The 24,609-nt window shown below is 48.5% G+C and overlaps 1 protein-coding gene across 1 annotated transcript in view; it reads right to left on the bottom strand.

Moving 5' to 3' along the window:
- Positions 1 to 24,609, bottom strand: part of CACNA2D4 (calcium voltage-gated channel auxiliary subunit alpha2delta 4) — a 135,166-nt gene that overhangs the window by 78,026 nt on the left and 32,531 nt on the right. The window contains exons 7-18 of the mRNA XM_017862418.1: positions 16,637 to 16,697; positions 15,849 to 15,999; positions 15,591 to 15,665; positions 14,610 to 14,699; positions 14,392 to 14,505; positions 13,506 to 13,584; positions 12,124 to 12,257; positions 9,050 to 9,127; positions 8,188 to 8,268; positions 7,548 to 7,622; positions 4,176 to 4,262; positions 3,529 to 3,600 (exon numbers count right to left, since the gene is read on the bottom strand). Of these exons, the coding sequence (XP_017717907.1) occupies positions 3,529 to 3,600; positions 4,176 to 4,262; positions 7,548 to 7,622; positions 8,188 to 8,268; positions 9,050 to 9,127; positions 12,124 to 12,257; positions 13,506 to 13,584; positions 14,392 to 14,505; positions 14,610 to 14,699; positions 15,591 to 15,665; positions 15,849 to 15,999; positions 16,637 to 16,697 (1,097 nt within the window). The remainder of the gene's footprint in view (positions 1 to 3,528; positions 3,601 to 4,175; positions 4,263 to 7,547; positions 7,623 to 8,187; positions 8,269 to 9,049; positions 9,128 to 12,123; positions 12,258 to 13,505; positions 13,585 to 14,391; positions 14,506 to 14,609; positions 14,700 to 15,590; positions 15,666 to 15,848; positions 16,000 to 16,636; positions 16,698 to 24,609) is intronic.

Below are 24,609 nucleotides of genomic sequence, written 5' to 3'. Positions count from 1 at the left end.
TGTACACGTGTGTGCCACTGGTGGTGTGTACCGTGTGTGCAACTGGCATGTGTGTACAATGCACGTGTGCCACTGATGTGTGTGTGTGCATATGCACGTGTGGACTCCAGTCAGTGCAGTTAATCTGGAAGAACGCAAAGGCTAGGAAGGAACACGCTGTCTGCCCCGTCCCTCCCCCATTGCTAATTATTGTTTGAAATGATCAGAAACGTGAGAGTAACAGAACGAGTCCTAGGTTAGACTCCAGGACGCTGTGCTCTTTTGCTTTCTTGTTTTGAACGGTGTCCGCGGATGTCTGGCCGGCGTGCTGCTGATGGGTTAGAAACTGTGACACCTGGCACTGGTCTGCAATTTGGGACAAAACCCCTGCCATCCAAGTGGCAAATGGGAGGCCTGCGGCCAAAGCTGGGCTTCTTAGGAGTTGAACATCCTAGATGTTGGCCCAGGTTGTGTGTTTAACATTTTTGGAATTAGTTGCACACATCTTAAACATGGGTCTTAGCCGTCTCCTGCAGATGGTGTGTGTTTTCTCCAGTGTGCCACAGTTCCCAGAGCCCCCTGCACAGAGGCCTGCCTGTCTGCTTCTCTTATTTGCATTTCTTAACAAATACAAGTTTTGGCCCCATAGGCTCTGGGTTTGTGAGTCCTGCCCTAAATCATGCTGGTGATCTGTGGAAAATAAGGATACCTGCAAAATCCCCTGGAGAGAACAACACAGCAGGTGGTCCTGTGCCGGGAGGATGGCTCGAACAGTCACAGATATTCCCACAAGGCTTTAAGAAAGCTTTCCTCAGCCGGGCGCGGTGGCTCAAGCCTGTATCCCAGCACTTTGGGAGGCCGAGACGGGCGGATCACGAGGTCAGGAGATCGAGACCATCCTGGCTAACACGGTGAAACCCCGTCTCTACTAAAAATACAAAAAAAAAACTAGCCGGGCGAGGTGGCGGCGCCTGTAGTCCCAGCTACTCGGGAGGCTGAGGCAGGAGAATGGCGTGAACCCGGGAGGCGGAGCTTGCAGTGAGCTGAGATCTGGCCACTGCACTCCAGCCTGGGTGACAGAGCGAGACTCCGTCTCAAAAAAAAAAAAAAAAAAAAAAAAAAAAAAAGCTTTCCTCAGCCTAGACCTAGACCTGGAGACAGTTTCTACTGAGAAACAAGCTCATGAGTTGAGACACACCACTGAGCTGAGACGGAGGGCTGGGATAGATCACCAGGCAGGCCGATCATGGGGCGGTTGGATGGCTCTATGAGAGCTGTGTGGGGGAGACAGGGCCCTTGGCAGTGAAGAAAATGCAGCCACACTGGGGATGCGTGGCAGCCTAAGACATCAGAGCAGTGAGAGCAGTGAGAGCCAGACCAGCAAAATGCCCTGGTGGAGGCTGCCAGGCTCCTGGGGTCAGGGTGAAGAGATGAAGGATGAAGGAGGGTTGAGTGGTGACAGAATGGGGTAGAGGGAGAGGAGAAGGTGATGAGTGTTCACGGTGGAATAGAAATGCTCTGCTAAAGCGAATTTTGGGAAACCTTTAAGGCTGGAGAGTTGAGAATTCAGGGCCAGTCCTACAGAAAAGGCCTTCTACAGCAGTGGTTATGAATGGGAGATCTAGGAGCAGTTACACGTGGGCTTTGCAGTTGATCATCTGGGTGATGCTGGGCAAGTTTTTAGCCTCTCTGAATATCCTCATCTGTAAAATGGGGATAGGATAGGCCCACCCTCAGGTTGTGAGTGTTCAATGAGTGAATATTTGAAAGCGCAAGGTCCAGTTTCTTATAAATGTTAGTTGCTGTCATTATTATTAGCTGTGCTAATAGCAGTAAGACATGAACACCTAAGTGCTATGGAACGTCCATTGTGGTCATGATCATCATCATCCTCACTGAACGTTCTTTACGTTGAAGCACCCGTATGTCAGGAAGGCTTTGTGAAATTGCAAATATATAACCCGGATGGTTTATTAGTGGCAATGAACAAACTTTGAAAGGATGGGCAGAGGTTTCAGAAGTTCAGCCTGCTGCAACTGGTTAGGACTCTGCCTCAGAGGCTTTGAGAAGCATAAAAGCAGCACGAGATCCCTGGGCACTGGGGGAAAGGGTAGAAGAGAACCACACCCACTGCGTGTGTCAGTCTGTATTAGATACAGTACAGCCATATTCAGATCTACCTTTAAGCTGTCCTGTGCCATAAGCATACGAAATTCTTCATTGTTGGTTCAGTGCTGTGACCGTGCTGGGCTACGTGAGAGCTCATCTCTGCACGTGAACAGGAATCTGGCTGGGATAAAGGTGGGGACCTATGGAAGAAGCCTCTATTCTTTTTTTTTTTTTTTTTGAGACAGAGTCTTGCTCTGTCGCCCGAGCTGGAGTGCAGTGGCTGGATCTCAGCTCACTGCAAGCTCCGCCTCCCGGGTTCATGCCATTCTCCTGCCTCAGCCTCCAGAGTAGCTGGGACTACAGGTGCCGCCACCGTGCCCAGCTAGTTTTTTGTATTTTTTAGTAGAGACGAGGTTTCAAAAGGTTAGCCAGGATGGTCTCGATCTCCTGACCTCTTGATCCGCCCGTCTCGGCCTCCCAAAGTGCTGGGATTACAGGCTTGAGCCACCACACCCGGCCAATTCTTTTGGATCAGGAGAAGGAACAGCTGCCACTGGCGGTCTGACCTCACTATAGTGCCCAGTCTGCCTGAAGGAGGCCTTTCTCAGCCCAGAGCTTACAAAAAGCCAGGCAGATGCCACCAAAATACAACACTGGTCCCAGTGAAAGTCAGTCTTGCCTAAAAGGGATGCTTCCTTGTCTCTCCCTGTGCTTTCTTGTTTGGCTTCCATGGAAGTCTGTGTTGTGGAAGAATTTGGGTCTAATTGCTGCAGGCAGATGCCTGTGTTCTTTTAGCTGAGGCAGATGGGCAGGGGAGGAGGAGGTGGGGGTGGCTGTGAGGGAGGAGGTGACATTTGTAAATATGTCAAGGGACAATGCAGAATCAGTAGACACATTGGAACCTTTTAAGTGAGAAGATGAAATGATCTTTCACAAATGATGCACAGGGCTGTAAAGATAGTAGTGGGATTATGAGGGTATTGATTCCTAACTATCTGGGGTTACAGTGCATGAAAATCAGCTGCAGGGAATAGTGAATATTTTCAAACTCTTCCTGTATAACATTTCACAAGAGCTGCTTACCATTTACAAAATTAGCTGTCACTTTCCCCCTTTTCATTATAAACAACAAAAGGGCCAGTAGCAGACAGCATAAGGAGGAAAGAAGAGCTGTAAATGCCTCGGCCAGCCTTCTACCCAGCTCAGCGGTCTCCCAAAAGCCAAGCGCTGCATGAGCAATCCTGTCATTCCCTGGCTAGGTGTTTCTCCGGGGCCAACACACCCTGGGTGTGCTCCCTAATGGACCCCCATTAGGGTGCAGCAAGCACTCAACTCTTCAGCTATAATTAGGCTAAGTCCAGGTCCCTCGTCACTACTCCAAACCCAATTAACGAAGATGCCTTCCTAGGCCACGCCCTGGCTCTGTTTCTAGCTCCTTACCCCTTTATCCATCGGAACCTTCACGTCCATCGAGAGAGTACCTGTTTCCCTATTGATCATGGCTGTTCTCAGCTTCAGGAGGAAAGACAATGACATTAGTTCCTTGGCTCACAGGCAAGGGTGAAAGTACGGAGTTCTTCGGATCAGATTAGAGGTGATCCCCAGAAGCACTTTTGGTTCTTCCCTTTGTCCTCTGAGAGGGATACCAGGAGGGAAGATGGACCTGACTCTAAGCTCCATCTAGCTCATAATTTCAGGCATTCACCAAGATCCCACTCCCAAGTGGACTGATGCATTGGGGTACAGAGTGCCAAGTTGCTGGGACACAATTTCCTCTAGGATGAGATACTGCGATCAAAAGCCAGGCTAAAACATCACTGAAACTCAAACTCTGCAGCTTATACACATGATCTCATCCGGCCTCAGTAGTCCTTGTGATTCAAGAAGATATTGTTATGTTTTTATAGTTGTTAAAAGAATTGCTCATTTTAGGCATTGCTTGTGGCTTGATCTTGGAAAGGCTCTGGGATGGACCTGTTCTGCCTGACAGGAACAGAGTGACCTCAAAGCTCACAGCCACACAGCTAACCTATTTAGTTGGATGCAGAGCTAAACTAGCTTCCCTTCCCCCTCTTTTCCCCACTCACAGATTCAGCCTGGTCTTCCCACTCCACTTCGGAGAGATCCACACTGTTGTAGTTAGGTTTGGGTTTCAGCTTCTTCCCCTCTCTGTACTGGGGTGGGCATGTGAGGAAGAAAAACGTGGTTAGTGTACGACCTGGCCAAGTTTATCTCTTCTACAAAGCCTTTCAGGTATATTAATAAAAACAAAGGATTCCTTAGAAATCAATCCATCCAGGGCCGGGCGCGGTGGCTCAAGCCTGTAATCCCAGCACTTTGGGAGGCCGAGACGGGCGGATCACGAGGTCAGGAGATCGAGACCATCCTGGCTAACACGGTGAAACCCCGTCTCTACTAAAAATACAAAAAACTAGCTGGGCGAGGTGGCGGCGCCTGTAGTCCCAGCTACTCGGGAGGCTGAGGCAGGAGAATGGCGGGAACCCGGGAGGCGGAGCTTGCAGTGAGCTGAGATCCGGCCACTGCGCTCCAGCCTGGGCACCGTTTCAAAAAAAAAAAAAAAAAAAATCAATCAATCCAGTAATTACTTAAGGTTATCTGGGCAAACTTCCACCTGATACAGAGCTTCCCTTATTGACATCTATGACAGATGGTCTCATGGCCTCTGAGTGAATCTTCCCCATGGCAGGGAGCTCCCTCTCTCATGGATCAGCTTGTTGGAGCTTTGGACAGCCGTAATTGTTAGAAATTTCCTCCTCATACAAAGCAGAAATCCATCTCCCTGTGACTCCACCCACTGATCTTCCTTCTTTCCCCTGGAGCTGCATAGAACGCATTCCACCTGACAGCCCTTGGGATTTCCAAAGGTACTTGTCACGCCTAAGACTGCACTGCTCCAACTGAGTTTGCCCGGTGTGTGGATGCCTCAGCTCCCTCTGAATATGCTCTACTTTGTCTTCAATGTCACTCTTAAAATGGAGTTCCCCGGACAAAAGCCAACCTTCCAAATGGGGTCTGACCAGTGTGGCGTGGGCAGTGATCTGTGGACTAAGGCGTCAGGGGGCCTGACTGCTGCCTAACTGCGGTTCTGCTGTCTTCCTGGCCAGCCACACGGACCTGGCAGTTCAGGCAGAGATTTCAGACAGTTCAGTCCCCTGGGTCCTCCTCATGGGACACACCGTCAGATCCCTCTTCACAATTGTGTGCTTGGGCACTGAGTATTTCCCAGAGCTCTCCATGCATCCCTAATACATTTCATCTTGCTAGTTTCAGCCCATTGTTTTAGAAGAATGCTTTCTGAATACTAATTTTCTCATTTAATGTATTAACCATACCTTCCAGACTCTATGGCATCTGCCTTCTGCATGTTCATCTTAGTGATAAAATATTTGAGTGGGACAGAGAAAAGGACAGATCGGTGTTTAATAAAGACCTCCCTTCAACTTGACATACAGCCATTAATCAACATGCTGAGTGTCATTATTTTCTGGCCCTGACTTCTCTCTCTCTGAAGCCAAGACAGATGTCATCAAGTTATCTATGATTAGGTCTGCAGCACTTCCCAGGTTTAGTTTATTAACCCCAACCAAAAAAGGAAAGAGGATAGTTTATCACTGAGGTAAATTAAGGATTAATTAGCACATCTGCTTTGAGCCAAATGAGCCCCCCAGCAGATGCCTGGACAGCTCTGGTCCCCTATCACTGTGTATCTTGCTTCCGCCAGTTTTTTGTCTGCTTGCTTTTTTCGGGGAAGTATCATGCCGATTTCTTGCCTGTTCAGGGGATCTGTAGGGTCCCCTTTCCCCTCTTTTCCCCCTTTCCCATGCCTGGATCATGCTTCTTGATCTTATTAATGACCATATTCATCAAACAGCCCTGCCCTGCCATCTTTTACGTGGGATCTGTTTCCTTTGGGTGGGGACTAACATTCCACTGCCATCTCCTAAATCCTGACAAAGCCTGAAGATCGTCTGTAGCTCCTCACTTTAAAACCACAATTCTACTCCATCAAATACTCCTACATGGGGCACTGACATGGAAAGAGTTCAGTCCAATGGGACGGCTCTTTTCATTTATTACTGAGCATATCCTCCTTATTTTTTCTTTTTCAAACGTAACTATTGTTTTCCTGATAGTGCTTTCCTCAGATAACTCATTACATTGGCTTTACTATATCTTTTGTTGTGTCACAGTGTTCTGTGTGGTATTATTCCCTAATTGTTTCATTTGTGTAAGTCTGGTTTTCCTAATTAGAGTCTAAGCCTCGGTTTATAGCGTTCTTCACAGCATCATGAGGTCAGGCACAAGGAGGTCCACACTGTCAATCAACTGGTTGAAGCCTTATATTCATCTAGAGTACATAGATGGGGACAGGCGGTTTCTGATCAGTACCCCTCAATTCTACAAGTCAGTTCCAGAATCAGCATATTATTTCCCTAGTGAGTCATTTTGCTGGCACTGGGGCTGCCCCCTGCAGAACCCCTTGGTACAAGGGAGTGATGTGTTATGGGTTCAGATGCTTGCCCAGCAGGGCCTGAATTGAAAGACAGTGTGAACAGAGTGGCTTCCAGTGTGCCCCGATCTCTCTCTATTCAGAACCCTTAGAATTTGCCTTAAATAGTTAATCATTGCCTTTCAGATATTCAGTGTCTATTTGAACCAAGTGGAATGAATGGAGTGTGGCTTAGACTGACCTCTCCAAATGACACCTGGACAGATGAGACCCTAAGTTCTCTGGAAGGTGCTCTGCTGTCTGTCTTCAGTTGCCATCTGTTATTCACCACAAGACTGGTAGAGGGCAAAGGGCTACGATTCTCCTAGAACTTTAGCTCCCTCCGTCCCAACAATCACATTGAGAGATGTGGTCATTATTGCTGCATAGTGCTTGAGTGCATGACTAGCTCCTTAACCCCGAAGGCAGAGCTTTCGGATAAGACAATGCAACTTTCTTCCTCAGCCATCAGATGCTCAGTGGAACTCATGTGAAAATACCCCAGCCTCTGTGTCAGGGTGGAGAGGGCTGGGAGGACCAGGAGCACTGAGGAACGCATCCTAAGCTGCGCTGCTCAGGAGAGGGCTCCCTGCCATTTCTATGGTTAGCTCCTTGTTCACCCAACTTCACAGGCCCCCAGAGTTCTGAGAGACTCCAAGCAGATGTGACTAATGGCCCTGCAGGCTCTTCAGCCTCAAAACTGCACACTTCATTACGTGCTCTCTGGCCTACTCATCAGTCATTTCACATGGTTTTGCCTTGTCTCTTCTGATAGATTCCAAACAACTTGAAAACAGGGACCATGACTCGAATACATTTTTTTTTCTCATATTACCCACTGGGTTCCTAAATGGAGCCCAATGTGTGTTTGTTGTTTTAATCGTTTTTGTGAATTACCCCCAAAATCCCATAGAGTAAGGATCCCAAGGCAAAGAAGGTCTGTACCTACCAGGGGTCGGAGGTCAGGATGGGAGAGGATGTAGCCATTGTTGGTGTTCAGAAAGGCGTATCCGTGCACTCCAAGCTGCCAGAGTCCAGGGTGGAGGGGCATTAGGCCTGCTGTTTGTGCTGGGCATCTGGAGTTGGGCAGGGGTTTGGGGGCCACAGGATAGTCGAAGATGGCAGCTCACAGCAGTGAGGGTTTTCAACAGGAGCAGAACTGAGCCAGTGCCATGCTTCCATCCATTAACTGAGGAGTCCCTTCCAAACTTGACTGTTTATAGCAACCATCATAATACATATTATCACCGACTTCTTTCCCACCACATGTTCGGGGTACTTTGATGATGAAATCCCACTCACACTCACAGCAGGACTGTATGGCATGGAGGAGCAGACTGAGAAACTGAGACACTGGGCAGGGAAAGGACTTACTGAAGCCCACAGAGCAAGTCATAGTTCGTGGTGGGAAAGGGACCCAGGGGCACGCGTTGCTGCTCCCAAGCTCAGCACCTGCACTTCTTGGGCGGTGACGAGAGGCCCCATCCCAGCTCTGGGCTTGGCTTGCCTGGAGAGAGGCTCCCATCACGGGGGAGGGAGTTCGCTCCTGGGGAACCTGTGATCCCCATGGGGAACAGACCCAGGCTCACCTTGTACCGGGGCGCCAGCTTCATCAGCTCTCTCAGGGCCACATCTGAGCCCACCACACCCAGGAGAATGCCATGGGATCGCTGGAAGGAAAGACACAAGGAATGGGGAAGACGCAGCTTCCCTGTTCACAAGCTTAGACTGGATCCCGGCCCTGTCCAGAGCTTGGAAGAGGAAGCCACTTAAGCTTTAAGTGGTTCTTCCTCTGCAATTAGATTCTAGGCTGGGAAGAAAAATCTAGACTCTATCAGATGAGGTCCCAGGAGCAAAACCAGCTGCTAGGGAGATTAATACCCGGTATTAATATTTAAGTTGTAATATTTAAATGGAATCCAAAGTTAAATGAAATATTAATCTTCATGGCAGAGGGTGAAGTTATTGGGTTCTTAGGGACCATAATTCATGGGTGCTTTGAAGCATATGGGGCCTGAAACACGGGGGGAAATGAAACATTTCCTGACCAGATGGAGGATGGAAGGCTCGAGAAATCCCCTCACCAGAGGCCTTTACAGACAAGTTAGAGTCTGTACAACCCGGCAGATTAAGCATGGCTTTGCAGGAAGGCTGGCAGGCAACCCGCCAGCCTTACATCCCCAAGGCAGGGGTCCCAACTGCAGAGCAGCAAAACGACTCCCAGCCAGCGAGCAGAGTCACTGGGGAAGCCGTAGAAAATCACAGACCCCCAGCCCACCTCCAACCAGGAGAGTTTGGGGTAGCTACTCTGGGACAGGCCTGGAAATCTGCATTCAAACCCTCCCAAGGTGGCTCAGAGGCACAGCCAAGTCAAGAATCACTGGTCTGAAGATGCCACTGCGGCCCCAGGTTCTAATCCCTGCTACAACCTCTCTAGGAGCAGCCACCCACCGTTTCGTTCTTCTTGCTGAAGACTGGCATGGCCACAGTGGTGAGTAGCATTAGGCTCTGAGCCTGCGAGCTGAGGAGCTGTCAGGGAGGGGAGAACAGGGGTCAGAAGCTGTAGCCTAGGGCCACTGGTTTGCTGTACTCAGAGCACCCAGTGCAGAGAACCCACGGTCACTGCATCAATTATCCAGAGTCACCTTCCCACAGGAAGGAGGAAATCCCAAATGAGGGTTTCTCTGCAAAAGGAGATTTGGCAGGAATGCTGGGGGCCAGAGGTGGACTGGAGGGGAGGACCAGGCTGATGTCATTCAGCGGGGTCCTGAGCCCCATGACCCTGCCCCAAGCACATTCACTAAGCTCTCTTGTCTCAGGGAGGCCCAGGCCGAGTGTTGAGTGCGAACCCAGGAAACAGGCCTATCTGCGCCTGCCCAGAAATAGAGAGGCTTTGCACAGCACCAGCTTTCCAGAAACCTCTGATATGGACTCAAGGTTGCTACAGGTGAAAGGGAGGACATTGACCCAGAGCTACCCAGAAACACAAGCACACCCCAAGGAACCGCAGTGCAAGGGCAGGCCGTGGTGTAGCTGTAGCGGCCCTCGGAGCCATCCCTAGCACATCGGTCAGACCCACATGGTCTCCACTCGCAACACCAGAGCCAAAACCCTTGCCAACCTCTAGATGGCTGTCCACCCTGACTGCCTGGGCTCGCCGTGCTGGCTCCTCCAGTTATTTGAAAGGGGCTCTGCACGTGTGCCCCACTTTATAACAAAGGTAGGATTCCGACAAGCATGTTGGAAGAGAGGTATCATAAGTCCGACCTTGGATGAGATCAACTAAAGGAGATTGCTGAGTTATGGAAGTCCACAGTTGACTTTCTTGGAGAAGGAAGCACATTTTGGCCACCATGTCTCTTTTTCTCACCTCTTCTGAGTTTTCAATTTAGAGTTAGAAGTAAGATTTTCTGAGAGTGAACCATGATGACATCTAATTGTTTTCTGAGCTTGGACACATCTCCATGGGCTACATGAGGGCTTTCCATTCTCCTTCTTGAGTTAGGAGTGCATGAAGCCAGCTTGTCCCTGGCTCCCAGGAAGCAGCTCCCAGGCTCTTGGAGGCCCCTGTGGCCTGCTCTCCCTAGGACATGTCTCAGCCTGGGTGGGGTCCATTCACAGCTGTCCCTGCACTCTTGTTTCTGGACACACTTGGGAGGGCAGACACCTGCCCTGGGCTCAGGGGAGTGACATCCTCCTCTCAGAGGGTTCCAAGGTAGGTCCGGGAGATCTGCAGGTCACTCTTAACTTCAGGGACTCCTAAGCCAGGGCCAGGAGAGGGAAGGAGGAAGACAGAGGAGACGTAGGGGCTGGCTGCACGGGGTGGTTCTCCTGAGGGACACCTCAGGAGACAGGTGTAAAAGGGACAGATGTAAAAGTGAAGATCAAACCGTGAACTGTGGCCTCATCTGTGTGCGTGGAGGTAAGAGAGCGCCGGAAGGTCAGGCTGTCCATAGAATGTGAAGGACGTCCTAGCACCACCCGTCTGACATCAGTTACAGCACACAAGGAAGCCGGGGTTGCCCCTACCCACCTTCTGCCAAACTCACACCCAACACTCCAGGCCACCTTCAGCAGGTATGGCCTGAGCCCAGCTTCTCTCATCGGATTTCAAGGTTCCAAAAGCCTTTGCTTTCCAGCTCCTGTGGCATGACCACAACACTCCCAGGCAAGGGAGGCCCACACAGAGCACCAGAGCCCTGGCCCCTCCTGCTGGGCTGGCTCCAGGCAGGCAGATGAATGCACAGGTGATGGAGAGGAAGCACAGGTGCCAGGGTTCATGGGAAGATAGCTCAAAGAAGATCCCCTCCTCCTGTCCTCCTTCTCCCCACCCACCTCTCTCTCATCGAACCTGGACACACAGGGCCCTACAAACACTTGGCCAAGGGAGGGAGAGCCCTGCCCAGAGGCAGCCAGCTCGTCCCTTCTCCGCAGTAGTCGGTGATGGTCGGATTACACGCGCTGGGCATGGCCTTGTTGGCTGAGCCCCTTTAAAGTAGATTGATGAGCTTTTCATCCCAAACTTGGCCAGGTGGCTTATGTCTACTATTAACAGGTGGAGGTAAGCATGCCACTGCCTTCAGACATAGAGCAAATCAGAAGAAAGCTGGCTATTGCATTCCCAGCCTCCTTTGTCAGCACAGGGACTAAGTTCTGGCCAGTGAGAGGTGAGTTCTGGGTTCTGGCAAGAGTCCCTGCAAGTTTCCCTCACAGGGGCGAAGCCTCCTGCTGCCCTTCCACAGCCTGATGCTTAAATGTGGTTTCATTTGACTCATGTTCCGCCAGCCTCCTGAGCACAAGGATGAGGGTCACATCCCTGGGACAGCAAAGGGGACGGCAGGGAGGAGCCTGGGCCCCTGACAACCAGAGAGCTTGTGGTCACCTCTGGGCTTGTTTACCCAAGGCGGACATTCACTTCTATCTTATTTAAGCCACTCTTTTCGGGTCTCTCCAGAGCCCAGCCTGATACATCATCACTGAAGCAGGTGGTTGCCTATGTGATGGGGATTTGAGAAGTGGCAGAACTGTCTCCCTTCCCCAGAAAGGTCCCATCTGGAGCTCTCCCTTTGATGTTCATTCTTTTGTGCAAGTCATTGCTGCCTGCAGTCCTTTGAAAATGCAGGGGCCCAGGAAGGGAGAACATGTGTTCCAGCTGTGGGATGGTGGATTCTTGGTCTGACCCCTTTCTCCCCCGGGTGGGTGGGAGACAGGGATGATGAGGGAAGCGAGGACTGTGGGGAAGGAGGGAGGAACAACTTTGGAGCAGGGACCCTGTCCGTGGAGAGCACCCTGGGCAGGTCTGCTGGGGGTCTGGGGCAGCATATGGGCAGTGGCCCCATTAGTGGGCCAAGGGCTGTCAGGAAAAGAGGAGGAAAAGCATGGAAAAGCGGCTTCATCCACCCCTTCTTAATGTTCCCTAAGGTGCTAGGCCCACCCTTCTCCTGATCCAGGAAGTCACTTCTTGCTCCCTGGGGTCCCTAACTCTGGAGTGGGCTTCTCTAGCTGGGAGCTGCTGCCAGGCTCACCTTGCTGTCCATGTAGGCCTCTGTCCAGATGATGTCGTGGTCGTGGTTGATGACCATGGGGCGGCTGAGCACGTGCAGGTATTCCATCACGTTCTCCTGGGTGTCCGCCAGCGTTGAGATCTGCGTGTAGTAGCCTGCGGTGGGGAGGGCCGCGTGGGTGTGGAAGGCAGGGCTGCCCCGGGAACTCCTCGTCAGGGCCTGCACCCTCCCCAGCTACTGATGGCTCACAGCTGAATCCTCTCTGGAAACTGGCCCGGGGCGCAGGGAGCTGCTTCCCCACAGTTGTGTCCTTTACCCAGGGGCAGCTGCAGGCCAGTGGGAGGCCAAGGCTCACCGTGCCTCACCCTGGAAGACCTCTGAGGGGCGCTCTCCCACCCAGAGCTCCGCGAAGGAGCAGCAGGGCCTGATGCAAGGGCACTGGGGGTCAGCGTCTCCCTCTCCCAGCCCCGCCCTCCCCACTTCCTCACAGGAGCATCTCTTGAGAGTGCCCCATAAGCCTTCTTGTGTCATTCTTAGGTCTGTGTTCAGGGAACCCAATCAGAGGCAGAGATTTCTGCCTCTCCGCTCCTCCTCCTTCTGGTCCTTGCCCTTGCTCGGGTTGTGGGGTGGGTGTTACAGCCTCTTCCCCGGAGCCATGGTGACACTCCAAAGAGCAGATTGCGCAGAAAGCTGTGAATGACCTCTCTGCTCTCCTGGCCCCCACCTCCCACCGTGTTCATCCCCCTCACCAGTGAGATGCAGCGACTGTCTGCTCCCAGCAGGTCTCAGACCCTTTGAACACGCTGTTCCCTCTGCCTGGAACACCCTTCCAGTTGCCCCACTGACTTGGAGAGTGCCTCCCCCATGGTCCCCCAGCACCCTGAATAGTCCGTGTCTCTCCACCATCAAAGCTCATTTCAGGCTGTATCGTGGGTGGTGGTTTACTCGTGTGTCTCCCTGCTGGACAATACCAAGAGGCAGACTGACCCTGAGTCCATCCTGATCCCTCTTGGTCCCCCAGTGCCTGGAAATCGTGCCAGGTGCATAGGGGATGCTCAGTGAATTTTTGTTGAATCAATGGGGGTCTGGTCAGAGATAGATGAGGACCATTCACACACAAAATATTATTCCAAAGAAAACAGTGACTCTCTGCTTTTTGGGAGCAGAACCAGAACCAGAGTCTATGGCTTAATTTGCCGACAGAAAGAATGGGGGCAGGATGGAGACAGAGCTGACATTGTCTCACCTTGCTTTTTCCGAATACGAAGGAGGGCCTGAGGCTATTGTTCTTGACGTAATGCTGCTCCTCTTAGGGGCCACGGAGAAGCGCACGCTCAGCACCTCCAGGGCTGGGTCACCCTGTGCCCCGCATGTAGGAAGGCAGCTGCCGGCCCGGCACTCACCTTTGTTGTTGCATGCGATCCACTTCATGCGGTCAGCAAAAGACACTTCTCTCCCAATGAGGTAAGTGAAAACTCGGACCTAACCCACAAGACACAGATGCACTCAGCAGCAAAATTCCTGGCCGTAAGTAATGTTAACATGGTTTATGTGAGTCTTAGATGTTGGGCCGAGTGCTTATCAGTCTTCGGGTTCTCCAGTCTCACCCCCTGAGGCCCCAGGCAGCAACACAACATAACTCACCCAGGGCCATGGGGACTGCGGAGTAGGTGCAAGGCTGAGGTTTACAGCCTGGCAGTTCATTTTTTTTTTTTTTTTTTTTTGAGATGGAGCCCTCGGCTCTATCGCCCAGTTGGGGTGGCAGTGGCCGGCAATCCCTCGGCTCACTGGCAAGCCCACCTCCCGGGTTCATGCCATTTCTCCTGTCTTCAGCCTCCTGGGAGTAGCTGGACTACCACGGCGAACGGCTGGCCACGGGAACGCCCCGCAATTTTTTGTATTTTTAGTAGAGATGGGGGAGAGAGAGAGGAATATATACCATGTTAGGCCGGATGGGTCGCATCTCCTGACCTCGGATACCGCCCACACTCAGCCTCCCAAAGTGCTAGGATTAACAAGCGTGAGCCACCGTGCCCAGCCCAGCCTGGCAGTTCCGATGTCCCCAAACCATATTCTGGTCCTTCACCCCAAACCTCCTACATCAGGCCTCTGTGTCTCGGGTCGCCATAATTTTGGAACACCCAATTAAAATGTATCTGAAAGCAAGAATGGCTCTAATAGGAAAGCAGATTTGCATGGGGGCCATCCTTTTAGGGGCCCTGCTGGTGATCCCATCCATGGCAGTAGGAGAAGCTTTTTCTTCTCCCTGGACGCCCGTGGGAGGGTCACCTTACAGTCTGGCCAGTTATACTTCTCAAACACTGGCTCGTAGTCCTCCACGGCACCGTCACTGATCAGCATGACGGCCTGGTTGCAGAGGCTTCCTTGCTTGGCCTCTTGGAACTGTGTAGGGAAGAGGAGTGCCTGTGACCACAGGCCAAGCCTGCCTCCCCCCACCTGCCCCTTCCTCCCAGTCCTTCCCTCCCAGGCCTCATTATAGTGGGCACCTGCTTCAGGATCTGGAAGGCCTCTCTCAGGGCTTGGTCCACGACCCCCACACCTTTGACCATCAGCTCCTCCACCAGCAGTTTGAAATGCTGTCATGGGTGAGACATTAGAGGAGCATCAGGGGGTTGAGTGGGCCAGTGGAGCTTCATGTTTGGTGTTAATTTAGGAGGCTGTTTAGGGCCATCAGAGGACATAATTGCAGGGCCTGTGTCTCCATGATGCAGCTAAGTTCATGGACTGGTCCTCTACAATAGGTGTTTCTTAAATGTCCCCAGGATAAACTGAGAGAGGGTGAATGACTTGGTACAAATCCATGGCCACTATTGGCGGGAAATGCCAAGTGTGAAGCTGAGTATGCGGGGAGGACAGTCCTGGGATGGAGGCAGGGTAACCTTGGCTCCCAGACCACAGCCCGCAGCCCGCAGCCCAGGAGTGCGCGCTTCACAGTAGAAAGTGTGGAGGTGCCCAGGGCGGAGGCCCGGCTTCAAGAGGAACTCAAACCCCAACTCCCCCATCACAGAGGGAGGAATCTATGATGTGCAAAAGCTCTCCTTAAAAAATTATTGCCATGTCCTCTCCTCCTTTGTCTTTTACCAGAGAAAAAGGACGATACTCAATGGGTTTAAATTTGTCCTCCTTTCAGGGAAGCTTCTCATGAAAACTGACATAATGGAAAAGCCCAGGTGGGAGGCCAAAGGGAAAATGGAGACCTACATAATCCACAGGGTGAAAAACCAGTCCTGAGTAAGGAAGGTTCCCTTTGGTATGAGGTCTCTATCTGCTCACTGTTTGCTCTGATAAGTAGCAGCGTGTTTACAGGGTGGTTCTCTTGGTTGTTTGCATGGGTAACATGCTCTGTTCTCATTCCAGGTGCCATGGGAATAAGCAAAAGGGGCCACAGACACAGTCTGCAGAGACAATCGCCCACCATCCAGACACGAGCAGGGGCTTGTTAGTGTCAGGCCACAGTGGACACTCACCTCTCGATTGTCTCGGTCCGCCTGGACGAGGATCCCTTTAAAACAAGGCTCGATGTAATGGACGTAGTCATTGTACTGCAGTCGCAGTGAGGCGAGGGGAGGTGGGGGGAGAATAAACAGCATCAGTTTGCAAAGTCCAGGCCCAGCAAACACACTCATGCAGGTCACAGGGTGGTCAGGGGCTGTGGTTCACCTTGGCACCTGTGTATGATTTCTAGAGGAAGTGAGAGCTATTCTAGAACAGGAAGGCACATTTACCGCAATGATATTAACAAAGTCATTCTCCCCCAGGGTGTCCAAGATAGTGGTGATGGTGTGCTTGGCAATAGTCATCCTCAGCCCCTTCATACTGCCACTCACGTCCACCAAAATCACTATGTCCTTGGGAGAAGTAGCAGCTTGAATGTACCTGCGGAAGAAAGAAAGTGACATGCCCAAGATGGGAAAACCAAAGCCAGAATCAATACCTGACCAAGGGTCTGCAGTTATTTCTATTCAGATGCTGGCTGAAGCCCACCCAAAGTTCAGGGCAACCCATCTATGGCAGGTTTTACACGTTTCATAACCACTCGACACAGTTCTGGAGCCGTCTGGATCGGCAGTGGTTGGAGATGTGCCCACTAATAGGCCAGGTCAAGCCCTGGAGGTAACCCTTGTCCCTTTTGATTTAGAGCAACCAGCATCCCTGAGGGGCTGATAGCAGAAAGGGAGAGAGCTGGGCTTCAGATTCTGTTACAAACTTGCCAAAAAAGGGGTGTTGAAGGAGAGGAGAGCCTAACAAAAGGTTGATGTGGAGACAGATCAGTGTCCCGGAAGGAGGTTTAGGTTGGGAAAGACACGTATGATCAGTCCTGGAGCAAGGCAGCTGCAGAGGGAAGGGAGGAATGCTGGCGCTCTTCCTGTTCTTGTGTCTGGTTAGGGTTCTATACACCCAAGGCCCTTGAGTGGTGGTCGGGGAGCGGGTGGGAGCAGAGGAGGACGAGGCAAAACCCAAAAGCTATGAGATAAATACCCGGGCTGCAGACCTTTCCCCTGTGAGCTCTTACCAGCCACGGTTTCGGCAGTCAAAGGTAATGACTCCATTCTCATCAGGTGTCCATTTTATACCTGGGGGAATGAAGACTTGTTCTTTTACTAGCTTGGTGAGGCTGCCCCAGATCCCCTGGCTGCGTGTGGAACCCCAGGATGGCCACAATCCCCAGGGCAGAACAGCTTTGGAGCTAGGGAACAGGGTGGGGACCACTGGGACATGCCCTGTAGACTGAGACAAGCTGGCAAGGAGACATCTACCAGCCAAACTGCCCAGATGCAGAGCTGGGGGTAATTTCACAGGTAGGCCCACATAGGTGGTGCATGGGACTCATTTGTGAGGCGAAACCTTATATCAAATAGTGGAAGGGGACGCTTTGGAGAAGTGTGACTTTTAACATCCATTACCATCCAGCAAATTGTGGACAAAATGTTGTCCACAACAACTGCTCTGACTTCTAACCCACTTGCCTCTAGGTGTTAAGCTCATTAGCACTCAAGATCCTTCCTGTTGGCTGGGATGGGATAAATGATTTGGTTCTATGACTGTAGGCTCTTTGAGGTCAGGGATTCCTAGAACACAGCAGAGTATGTGCTTCATAAACATCTGTTACCTGAATGAAAGGACAGATGAGTGGATATGAAAGATCTTGCGTTGACCCAGTAGCAGAATGCTGGTGTAGATTTTTATCCTATTCACCTAATAAAAAAACTGTATAGATGCACAGAAAACACTGACATGATCCACAATAGAATCTCGACTTGAAAAGACTTTATGATTGGCAATAGTGGGTTTAAAATAAGAAGAGTAAAAATAACAGGTAGAATTGCAATGTGTTGTGACTGGGATAGAAAAAATGACTGTAGCAATATCATGAATGTCTAGAAGCTCCAAGGGCCCTTCCTACTCCGCAGTGGTTAGACTTCAGATGACATACACCCTTTGAGGCATTGCTGGCCTCTCAAAGGCAGGAGAGGTTTTCAGAGACCATGCTCTTCAAAACCAAACCAATGAGAACACAGCCCCAGGGGTGAGGCGTAAGTGTGAGGTCAGCTAGCACCCAAAGCCTTGAAGGTGGGAAGCAGAGCCATGGGAGTGTGGTGTGATGGGAGCTTGAGTACCACTGGTCTGACCTAGTCTTGCAGCCAGTCATGGGAAGTGGGGCTTTCCTGAAGCCGCATTCTTATAGTAACATAGTAGTGGGGAATTTGATCCTTAGAACAGCAATGAGGAGGAGAAGCTGAGTCTGAGATTACTGACTCTTAACCAAAACCTTCAAAGAGGACTTTGGAGGTCCTGGATAAGGGTACCCTCAAGTCCAAGTGGAAACAGAAGCAAATTTTCTTGTGGATTCCCAACTCAGACTCACTGGACTCCAAAGATGACAAGCAGCATGGCCTCACAAGCAAAGATTGCCAAATATATACAGAGCAGACCCCTATTAGCGGGAAGCAGCGGACTCAAGAACTACCTTAAGAGCTGGATATAGCTTCTCAAGAATTATAGATGTTGGAATGGCCAAGTACCAAACACAAACGAGGTAGGTATGAGAACAACACACAATACAAAGAACATGCAAGAAATGACCAGGAATGAAGAAACAGTTTTGCAAATATGAAGCTTTCAGAGATGAAAAAATGTATAGGTTGAAACAAATAACTTAAATGGATAATGCTTTATTCATGGGTAAAAAGAAAATGCATACATTTGTGGATGTGTCTAGAGTTCTACTGCGGCTGGAATGAGAAGGTTTAATACACATCTGATTGGAGTCACAGAAAGAGAAAAGGGAGAGCATGGAGGAAAGGTGATGGTTAAAGAGATGATATTGGCAAATATTCTAGAACTGATTAAAAATGCAATTCTACAGATCTAGGAAGCACAGTGTATCCCAAACAGGATGAATAAAAAGATATTCACATATAGACATACAGTAGTGGAACTGCAGAACTCCAAAGGCAAATAAATAAATAAATAAACACACACCACAAGGGCAGCCAGAAAGCCCACAACACCTACAAAGGAAGAGCAGTTAAACTGATAGATTTTCCCAACATCAAAGAAAGCCAGAAGACAGTGCATAAACAGTTTTCAGATGCTGAGCGAATAGAATTATTAATTTAGAATTGCATTGTCAGCAAAACTATCATTCAAGAATGAGGATAAAAGGAAACATTTGTAGATAAACACAATCTGAAGCAGTTTATACTGAAGGCCCCACTGTAAAGGAACTTCTGGAGGATTTACTTTAAGAAGAAGGAGAATGATCTGGGAAAAACATCCTGACATGCGTGAGGGAATGGTGAAGAAATAAAATGGTAAATAAGTCATTAATTCCAAGCAAACGATATTTATATCAAATAACAGCACTCGTGTGTCTGATTTGCGGGGATGAAAAATTTGAAATATTGACAATAGAATGGAAGTCTAGAAGAAAGAGATGGAAGCACAAAAGTTCTAAAGGCCTTTGCTGACTGAGAGGAGAGTGAAAATAGTATTTAATTTTAATTTTTTATTTTTAGAGATGGGATCCTGCTATATTGCCCAGGATGGTCCTGAGTTCCTATGCAAGGGAACCTCCTGCCTCAGCCTCCCAAGTAACTGGAACTATAGGTGCAAACCAGGTTCCCAGCTTAATTTTAAAATGTCATTGTATTAAATATGCCTGATAAGATTTCAGGGGTAATGACTGAAAGAATTAAAACAAGGGGACAAGCTCTAAACTGCTAGATAGAAAAAAAGTTATATTAGGGACATTGATTATTTAAATGTTAAGCACTTAAATAGGAAAAAAGAAGAAAAAGCAAATATAAAAACACCAGGACAAGTAAAAAATTTTAAAAATAAGATAATAGGCTTCAAGATGGCTGACTAGAGGCATCTGGTGCTTTCCTCCTCTACAAAGAAGGACAAAAATAGCAGGTAGATAATCACACTTCGAATAGATCATCCAAGAGAGAACACTGGAATTCAACAGAGAGTGACAGGAAACACCTAAGCAAGGAAGAAGACAGAAGCAAGTCTCCCTGCTTGCTCAGGATTGGCTGGGAGCCTCTCCAGGCTCCTCGGTGCAATGAAAGGATAAGTGAGAGACCCCCAGAAGTCCTCATTCCCACCATGGATTCCTGCAATCCTAGCCACAGGAGAGCCTCTAGACTCTTGCAGGCCTTGTGACTAACATAGGGAGCTGCTTGGAGCCTGGGTGAGGGCATTGCTCCAGAGAGGGAGCTCACACTGGATCTCATACACTCCCAGATCCCTAAGCAGCAGCAGCACAGCACGTTGCAGAGAGTCCAGACTCCACCAGACACCTGGGGGCCCAACAGCTTCTGGATCTTCATATCCCTGAAGACCCACTGACATTTCCTTCCCACAGGCACCACCATGGCTGGATGCTGCCACCAGGGCTGAAGCGTGAGTTATTGGCAATAACACCACTGCCCTTGGCAGTGAAATCACCACAAATTTTCATGCACCCTGAGGACAAAATCCTCCATGTACAGCCATTGCACCATAGGCTGCTGCCAACAAGGCTGAAATACAAGTGAAGCAAGCACTCCTCAGCTGCCTGTACCTGGCTGCTGCCACTGAAAGCGACCTCACCCTCCCCAATAGCAGGGCTGCAGCACAGCCACTGCTGCCCCAACCCCAGCATTCCACCAGGGGCCAAGGGATCACCCCACCCTTGCCTACCACAGCCAGTGTCTGCATGCACCAGCAGAGGGCATGGGGACAAGTCCACCTGACCTGGCTCTGTGTTACCCCCACCCAGTACCAGTAGCCTGTCTGGGGCCTGGGAACTGCCCAGCCCACTCCATCACTACTGGCACCTGAGAACTTCTCCAGGGACCTGAGTTCAGGGCCACTCAACCTCCTGCTACCACCACAGGTCACACCCACCCTTACATGCCACCTGCAGGCCTGGGGACTGAACTGCCCAGCTCATCGCAGCCACTGCCAAGAGCAGCACAGACCACTTAGGAGGCAGAGGGTTGCCCCACCACTGCTACTGGTTGCATCACTTTTGCCACACCCACTTCTCTGGGTCCTGAAATCCTGCCCACCAACCTGGCCCACCACTACCACTACTGTCCCCTGAGCAAGCCAGTTGGAGGCCCAAGAATTGGCCTGTCTGAACCCACTAACACCAGTGCCAGTATACACCTCCCTGGGACCCAAGGACATGCTTGGCCCACTGCCACAACTGGGGCCCAAGGACAGGATCACCTGGCGTCCTTGTCCCCAGAAAAACTTCACCACAGCCTCCACTAACAATGGCACCCTAAGCCACTGAGGAAATCAAGACACCACCGATGCTGTTTACAGCTGAAGAAATCATATGGAGACTACACTACTGCATGCATCTAAGATCAAAGTAAAAATGTCCTACCCAACCATACCATAGATACAGCTTTAGGAAAAAGTCGTCCCATATAAAAGCAAATTTTAAAATGGGAAGACGCGACTATTACACCAGATGCACGGATATCAATGTAAGGACACAAGAAATATGAAAAAGCAAGGAAATACAACACCCCCAAAGAACACAATAATTCTTCAGCAACAGATTCCAATCAAAAAATAATTTATAAAATACCAGAAAATGAATTTAAAATAATATTAAAGAAGCTCAGTGAGATGTAAGAGAAGACGGAAAAGCAATGCAAAGAAATAAAAAACTCAGGATATGAATGAGAAATTTGCTAAGAAGATAGATATACTTACAAAGAACCAAGCAGAAATTCTGAAGCTGAAGAATTCATTGAATGAAATACAAAATACATTTGTAAACGTTAACAATAGACTAACTCAAGCAGAAGAAAGAATTTCAGAACTTGAAGACAGGTCTTTTGAAATAACTCAGACAAAAATTTTCTTTAAAAAAAGAATAAACAAAGCCTATGTGACATATAGGACATCATTAAGTGGCCAGATGTTCACATTTTTGGTGTCCCATAAGGCAAAAGAAACAAAAGGATAGAAAGCCTACTTAACAAAATACTAGCTGGAAACTTTCCAAGTCTCGTGAGAGATTACAACATCAGGATACCAGAGGCGCATAGATCCCCAAACAGTTATAATTCAAAAAGGTCTTCTTCACAGTACCTTGCAGTCAACCTGTAAAAAGTTAAGGACAAAGAAAGAATTCTAAAAACAGCAAGGGAAAATTGTCTAGTGACTTACAAGGCAACGTCCATGAGACTAGCAGTGGATTTCTCAGCAGAAACTTTACAGATCAGGAGAGAAGGAGATGATATATTCAAATTTCTTGGAAAAGGAAAAAACCTACTAGTCAAGGATACTATAACCAGCAAAGTTGTCCCTCATAAACAAAGGAGAAATACAGTATTTCCAAGATAAACAAAAGCTGAGGAAATTCATCACCACTAGACCTGCTCTACAAGAAATTCTTGAATTGTCCTGAAAAAGAAAGGACAATATCTACCATCACGAAAACACATGAAAATATAAAATTCACTGGCAGAGCAAACACAAATAAGGAAGAGAAAGGACTCAAATGTTACCTCTACAGAAAACTACCAAACCACAATGCTAAACAATAAGAGAAAAAGAAAGGAACAGAGGATATACAAAATAGCCAGGAATCAATTAATACAATGACAAGAATAGCTCTAACATATTGATAATAACCTTGAATGTAAATGGGTTAAACTTTCCATTTAAAAGGTATAGACTGGGTGAATGGTTTAAAAAAATAAAGGCCGGGCGCGGTGGCTCAAACCTGTAATCCCAGCACTTTGGGAGGCCGAGACGGGCGGATCACGAGGTCAGGAGATCGAGACCATCCTGGCTAACATGGTGAAACCCCGTCTCTACTAAAAAATACAAAACCTAGCTGAGCGAGGTGGCGGGCGCCTGTAATCCCAGCTACTCGGGAGGCTGAGGCAGGAGAATGGCGTAAACCCGGGAGGTGGAGCTTGCAGTGAGCTGAGATCTGGCCACTGCACTCCAGCCCAGGCGACAGAGTGAGACTCCGTCTCAAAAACAAAACAAAACAAAACAAAACAATGAACCAACTATATGCTGCCTACAAGAGACTCATCTCACCTGTAAAGACATATACAAAATGAAATGGAAGAAAAAAGATATTCCACGCAAAGAGAAACCAAAAGCAAACAGGAGTAGCTATACTTACATCAGATAAAACAAACTTTAAGTCAAAAACAGATAGAGAAAAAATAGATAAAGAAGGTCATTATACAATGACAAAGGGATCAAGTTAGCAAGAGTATATAGCAATTCTAAACCTATATGCACCCAACACTGGAACACCCAGATATATGTGGCAAATATTAGATCTAAAGGGAGAGACAGACTCCGATACAATAATAGTTGGAACATCAACACCCCACTCTCAGCATTATGTAGATAATTTAGACAGAAAATTAACCAAAAAAATTGGATTTAAACTGCACATTTGACTTAATGGACTTAGGCATTTATAGAACATTTTATCTGACAGCCACAGAATGCACGTTATTCTAACCAGCACATGAAACATTCTCCAAGACAGATTGTATATTAGGACACAAAGCAAGCCTCAGTAAATTAATCCCGGCACTTTGGGAGGCTGAGGTAGGTGGATCACGAGGTCAGGAGCTCAAGATCAGCCTGACCAAGATGGTGAAACCCCATCTCTACTAAAAATACAAAAAAAAAATTAGCTGGGCGTGGTGGTGGGTGCCTGTAATCCCAGCTACTTGGGAGGCTGAGGCAGAGAATTGCTTAAACGCAGGAGGCAGAGGATGCAGTGCAGAGATCACACCACTGCACTCTGCCTGGGTGACAGAGCAAAACTTCATCTCAAAAAAGAAATAATAATTGAAATCATTTTCAGTATCTTCTCAGACTATAATAGAATAAAGCTAGAAATCAATAACAAGAGAAATTTTAGAAACGATTCAAATACATGAAAATTAAGCAACATGCCCTTGAATGACCAATGGGTCAAGGAAGAAATTAGGGAGGAAATTAAAAAATTACTTGAAACAAATGAAAAGTGAAAAACAATATACCAAAACTTATGGGATATACTAAAAGCAGTATAAAGAGGATAATTTGTAGCAGTAAGTGCTTACATCAAAAAGTAGAAAGATTTCTAACAATGTAATAATGCACCCCAAGGAAATACAAAAGCAAGAACAAACCAAACCTAAAATTAGTGAATGGAAAAAAATAATAAATAACAGCACAGAAACAAACAAAATAGAGACTAAAATATTACAAAGCGTCAACAAAATGAAAAGTTTATTTTTAAAAAAGATGAAATCAATAAACTTCTAGCTAGACTAACCAAGAACAAAGAGAGAGGACCCAAATGAACAAAATCAGAAATGAAAAGAGGATACATTACAATGAATACCACAGAACTAGAGACCAATTATAAGCAACTATACACTAAGACAAACTGGAAAACCTAGAGGAAATGGATAAATTCCTGGACACATACACGCTACCAAGATTGAATTGGAATACATAGAAAACCTGAACAGACCAATAACACATGATAAAATTGAACCAGTAGTAAAAAGCCTTCCAACAAAGGAAAATCTAGGACCCGATAGACTCACTGCCAAATTGTACCAAACTATCAAAGAACTAACACCAATTATCCTCAAGTTATTCCAAAATATTGAAGAGGATGGAATTCTCCCTAACTCATGCTGTGAGGCCAGCATTACTCTAATATCAAAACCAGGTAAAGACACAACAACAACAAAAGAAAACTACAGGCCAGTATCTCTGATGACCATAGATGCAAAAAATCCTCAACAAAATACTAGCAAGCCAAATCCAACAGCACATCAAAAATATAATATGCTGGCCGGGCGCGGTGGCTCAAGCCTGTAATCCCAGCACTTTGGGAGGCCGAGACGGGCAGATCACGAGGTCAGGAGATCGAGACCATCCTGGCTAACACGGTGAAACCCTGTCTCTACTAAAAATACAAAAAACTAGCCGGGCGAG

The sequence above is a fragment of the Rhinopithecus bieti genome, unplaced genomic scaffold (genome assembly GCF_001698545.2).
Source record: "Rhinopithecus bieti isolate Rb0 unplaced genomic scaffold, ASM169854v2 scaffold_2654, whole genome shotgun sequence".
Taxonomy (NCBI): Eukaryota; Metazoa; Chordata; class Mammalia; order Primates; family Cercopithecidae; genus Rhinopithecus; species Rhinopithecus bieti.
This window is presented reverse-complemented; position numbering and strand designations above follow the sequence as displayed.